Consider the following 5796-nt stretch of genomic DNA (forward strand, 5'->3'; position numbering starts at 1 on the left):
AGAAAAGCAAACCTGTATTACACTCTTTGTCTATAATTATTTCTGTGGTCCTTCATTAACCACTTATTGTAAATTCCTTATACTCCAATACTATACTCCATAACTCTACTCTACTAATAGGTACTACAATACATTGTATTGATCAGGTAACATAGACCTATAAACTATGCTATTAAAGGTACAGTTAATTATTAACTATACCTTTAATAGTATAATTAATAGGTCTATGTTCTGGTAATGAGTCCACCCTAAAAGTACTTAATTATGTTCTTGCTATTTGTATTGTTTATTATTATTGTATACTATTGAATGTTTTCCTATTTCCTATTATTGAATGGTATTTCCTCACCATCTTTCCTATCGGCTCTACTGATTAATTTCTCAATTAATAATATTGTAGCTCGTTCTGCGAGTTCATTGCAAACAGGTATTTTTATGGGCTCCTAAGTCCAGTTTGAATACATAGTAAGACAAATCTCGCAGCTTGAATAAATAGCTAGTAAAAACCAACCTTCCACCTCACAGCTGACCTTTTCTTCAATTATTGTAGAAAGAGTAGGAAGAAACTTTAATGCTCGACAACGTTTCTTCCCAAATATCCCAGTGGCATTTTCGACAGCTCTTTTAAACTCAAGTATCTCATCTGTCTCTACATCTTGCTTCCGGCAGCTATGTTGCTTTTCAATCGGCTCATGACAAATATCTCCCTTTCCATTTTTCTTACAGCAGTATTCTGTAATATCCGCGATATCCTGTTTATGGCAGTCTTCGTTCTTTTCTAGTTCATGACAACCATCTCTTCCAATTTGCTTATGGTAGCCATCTTTCTTTGCATTGAGGTTTCGACAACTATCTTGTTCTTTTTCCTGTTCATGATAGTCATCTCCCTTTAAATCTTTTGTATGGCAGCCATCTTTTTTTCCATTTAGCTCACGAGAACTAGCTTCCTTATCTGCTTGCTTATGGCAGTCATATTTCTCTTTCACTACCTCATGACAACCATCTCCATCCTCCATATGGCAATCGCTTTTTTCTATATCTTCCCTATCGTAGCCATCTTTCTTTCCTATTATGTTTGGAGAATCATCTCCCTCTCCCTTTTCTCCATGACAATCAGCTCCCTCTTCCTTCTTATGGCAGTCAAGTTTCGCTTTCGCTACCTCATGATAACCATCTCCATCCTCCATATGCCTGTCACTTTTCTTTATATCATCTCTATCGTAGCCATCTTTCTTTCCTATTATTATTTGAGAATCATCTCCCTCTTCCTTCTTTTCGCGACAACCAGCTCCCTCTTTTTCCTTATGGCAGTCATATTTCTCTTTCACTGCCTCATGACAACCATCTCCATCCTCCACATGGCAGTCAATTTCTTCTAAATCCTTATCATAGTTATCTTTCTTTCCTGTTCTTTTTTGAGAACCATCTCCCTCTTCCTTCTTTTCATGACAACCATCTCCTTCTTTTTTATGGCAGTCATATTTCTTTTTCACTACCTCATGACAACCATTTCCATCCTCCGTATGGCAGTCACTTTTTTCTATATCTTCCCTATCGTAGCCATCTTTCTTTCCTATTGTTATTTGAGAATCATCTCCCTCTTCTTTCTTTTCATGACAACCAACTCCCTCTTCCTTAAGGCAGTCATATTTCTCTTTCACTGCCTCATGACAAACATCTCCATCCTCCATATGGCAATCCCTTTTTTCTATATCTTGTTTATCATAGCCATCTTTCTTTCCTATTATGTTCGGAGAACTATCTCCCTCTCCCTTCTCTCCATGACAACCAACTCCCTCTTCTTTCTTATGGCAGTCATATTTCTCTTTCACTGCCTCATGACAACCATCTCCATCGTCCATATGGCAATCACTTTTTTCTATAACTTCCCTATCGTAGCCATCTTTCTTTCCTATTATTATTTGAGTACCATCTCCCTCTCCCTTCTTTTTGCGACAACCAGCTCCCTCTTTTTCCTTATGGCAGTCACATTTCTTTTTCACTACCTTATGACAACCATCTCCATCCTCCATATGCCTGTCAATTTCTTCTAAATCCTTATCATAGTTATCTTTCTTTCCTGTTCTTTTTTTAGAACCATCTCCCTCTTCCTTCTTTTCATGACAACCATCTCCCTCTTCTTCCTTATGGCAGTCATATTTCTCTTTCACTACCTCATGGCAACCATCTCCATCCTCCATATGGCAGTCACTTTTTTCTATACCTTCCCTATCGTAGCCATCTTTCTTTCCTATTATTATTTGAGAATCATCTCCCTCTTCTTTCTTTTCATGACAACCAACTCCCTCTTCTTCCTTATGGCAGTCATATTTCTCTTTCACTGCCTCATGACAAACATCTCCATCCTCCATATGGCAATCCCTTTTTTCTATATCTTGTTTATCATAGCCATCTTTCTTTTCCATTATGTTCGGAGAACTATCTCCCTCTCCCTTCTCTCCATGACAACCAACTCCCTCTTCTTTCTTATGGCAGTCATATTTCTCTTTCACTGCCTCATGACAACCATCTCCATCCTCCATATGGCAATCACTTTTTTCTATAACTTCCCTATCGTAGCCATCTTTCTTTCCTATTACTATTTGAGTACCATCTCCCTCTCCCTTCTTTTCGCGACAACCAGCTCCCACTTTTTCCTTATGGCAGACATATTTCTCTTTCACTGCCTCATGACAACCATCTCCATCCTCCATATGGCAATCACTTTTTTCTATATCTTCCCGATTGCAGCCATCTTTCTTTCTTATTATTATTTGAGAACCTTCTCCCTTTTCCTTCTCTCCATGACAATCAGCTCCCTCTTTTTCTTTATGGCAGTCCTCCTCTTTCACTACCTCATGACAACCATCTCCATCCTCCATATGGCAATCACTTTTTTCTATATCTTCCCTATCGTAGCTATCTTTCTTTCCTATTATTATTTGAGAACCATCTCCCTCTTCCTTCTCTCCATGACAATCAGCTCCCTCTTTTTCATTATGGCAGTCTTCCTCTTTCACTACCTCATGACAACCATTTCCATCCTCCATATGGCAATCACTTTTTTCTATATCTTCCCTATCGTAGCCATCTTTCTTTCCTATTATTATTTGAGAATCATCTCCTTCTTTCTTTTCATGACAACCAGCTCCCTCTTCTTCCTTATAACGGTCATTTTCTTCTTTCGCTACCTCATGACAACCATCTCCATCCTCCATATGCCTGTCACTTTTCTTTATATCTTCCTTATCATAGCCATATTTCTTTCCTATTATATTTTGAGAACTATCTCCATTTTCCTTCTCTCCATGACAACTATCTCCCTTTCCATTTTTCTCTCCCTCCCGCTTGCCACAATCATCTGTCTTGTCACTCTGCCTATAGCCGTCCTTTTCCTTTCCATTTAGCTTTCTGCCATTGTCGCCATTCTGCTGTTGATTTTCAACATTTTCTGTACTTCTTGGTCTAAATGTAAAGATTATCAACATTCTTTTACCTTTACACAAATGAGGTCATTCTACTGCAAAACATTGCATTTTCATGTTACTTTTGTCCAACTCGAGAATAACCTGTGATATTTTGCACATATGATAACACAGCAATTTCTAAAAAGTCTATCAAGCTAAGAGTGTACATCTATATCACAAGGACATTATAAAACATCAAGAACATAACATAGACTAAATGGGTGACTGTGTCTCCTTAACTATTCATAAAACAAAGATGCTTATTGTGACCATCTCTTTGTACAACTACTGTAAAAATGATTATAGTGAGCTTACCTTATTTACTAAAGTAAAATTAGCAACACATTATTTCAGTTTTAACTGGCTAAATAAGTTAATGGAAAATAGCAGTTACCTTAGTTTGAAGAACGAAGGCAAAAGCACAAATCTTGGCAGAGCAAGCTTGCGTATTGCTTTTAAGGCTTTCCAAAATGCTGGCCAATGGGCAGTTATATAGAAGACTAAAAAAATATAGTATAACACGTTAAACACTTTCTTTGGGTGCATCTTCCCTTAGCATTATCCAAAGAATAATTTGATTGTTGACGCACTGCATTATGTCGTAGGACATTGTTACAGTAGCCCGCTATTATTCTAAATGGCTTATCTGACCAGGAATGTACTGTTACTGGTAGCATTGACAAGAAATACCTTGCACATTTTTATTTTCACCTGATGTGTTTTAGAAATGAAATAGAAGTTTTTTAACCAATTAGAATTGGATAAAACTGGTTAAGTATTTTATGTAGAACTCCCTGAACATCTTGTGTTCTATTATTTCTGATCTGTAAATAAAACTGGTTTTTTAATACTTGATTGTGTTGTCACTGCAAGTACTGAGTACAATTATATAAACAAACTGTAAGTAATAAACTATCGTCATGATTGTTTGAAACTATCATTTACAACACACACCGTCTTATAGATACCTAAACAAAGATAATACTTATCCCAGATATAATCAATCAGCAAAATAGTAAAGAATATTTATGTTTTCCTTAGACTAAATATCAAAAGTTCCGCTCAGAAATTGATTCAATGCCACTTCTACATATCGTTTATCGTGTTTATACTGAGCTCTTCAAAAAGATTTTAGAATTGGCTAGTAGCACACTGTTATTTGGTTCATGTTCAATGTTAGTCAAAACAGCATCGCAATAATTTCTTTTCACTCTCCATGGGACCACCACTGCAAATAGTAAGCTGTGGAAATTGCAGTTTCAGAAGAGAAAAGGAAAGCTAGTAGGTGTAAGAGCATTGCACTGGTAGTGCAGGTTTTACTGTTCGGTGTTATCTTCTCTACAGCCACATAATCACTCAACACATCTTGTACTTTTCATCTTATCAATTAAACAATGCCAATAATGTGCATGGCCAACTTATTTCAGTAAATTGAAGACTGAAGGTTGTGCCTAAAACCTTTAGGTTGTACAGAAGTAGCTAATTACCTTTAAAACCTAATAGTTACAAAAGGTAGTAATATTTGTGAAAAATCAGTAAGTTTATGTAAATATGCCAACTGAGTAATAGAGGGAATATATCTCATGATATATATCTCATAATTAGATCTCTAGCAATTCATTCATTAATTTTTGCGATTGGTTGGAGTTATTCCCTACAAGCACCATGTCCTGTGAGGGCGTAAGTGATCATGGCTCTCCACCCCGTCCTATTTGGCTAGCGGAATGATTGGCGCTGCACTGGTATTAAAAAACAGCTTATAAGCAGTGGCAGGTAATCACTAGTTGCATGCATCTAACCACGGAGCTACACAGTCCTTAGAATTCTGTTGCTCCTATCATGCACCGCATACCTTTTTTCTTGATTGCACACACTAAATGATGTATTAATTGATACATTGCACCCATGAGTTACAATGCCCCTGTTATAAAATACTTTTCACTCAACTCTATGAAACACGATGCTTTTTAGCCCTCGCCATACTAGGGCGAATTCGTTTCGATGTCAACAAAAATTTGACTTTGCCATACTTTGCCAATGTCAACAAAGATCTTTCTCAAAATTAAAGTTTGGCGATTGTCGCACTAATTACAGTAAAATAACAAAAATGTCGATATGCTATTCGCCTAAATACCTCCCCCCAACGCCGAAAAGAGACATACGTTGCTGGCTATCTCAGTTCACTGTCATCTGTTATAGTAAAAACAGATACGGTAAGTGATAAAATTTTAGTTTAAGGTTTGAAGTTTACTAAAATACCTACTAAATATCTATAATATTGTTTATTAAATACATTTTATCTTTCTATTTCAGTCGATTGAATAAACTT

The 5796-nt window shown here is 36.6% G+C and overlaps 1 protein-coding gene across 1 annotated transcript; it reads right to left on the bottom strand.

Annotated features, from left to right (window-relative positions):
- Nucleotides 1-443: 443 nt before the first annotated feature.
- On the bottom strand, nt 444-3488 carry LOC137387480 (ribosome-binding protein 1-like). Its single transcript, XM_068073916.1, has one exon. It carries the CDS (start codon nt 3486-3488, stop codon nt 444-446), a length of 3045 nt encoding a protein of 1014 aa, XP_067930017.1.
- Nucleotides 3489-5796: the final 2308 nt, after the last annotated feature.

This window comes from Watersipora subatra, chromosome 1 (assembly GCF_963576615.1).
Source record: "Watersipora subatra chromosome 1, tzWatSuba1.1, whole genome shotgun sequence".
NCBI classification, from domain to species: Eukaryota; Metazoa; Bryozoa; class Gymnolaemata; order Cheilostomatida; family Watersiporidae; genus Watersipora; species Watersipora subatra.

What these genes read in the sequence shown, in the direction of transcription:
- LOC137387480 (XM_068073916.1), bottom strand. Translation starts at nt 3,488, where the DNA reads ATGTTGATAATCTTTACATTTAGACCAAGAAGTACAGAAAATGTTGAA.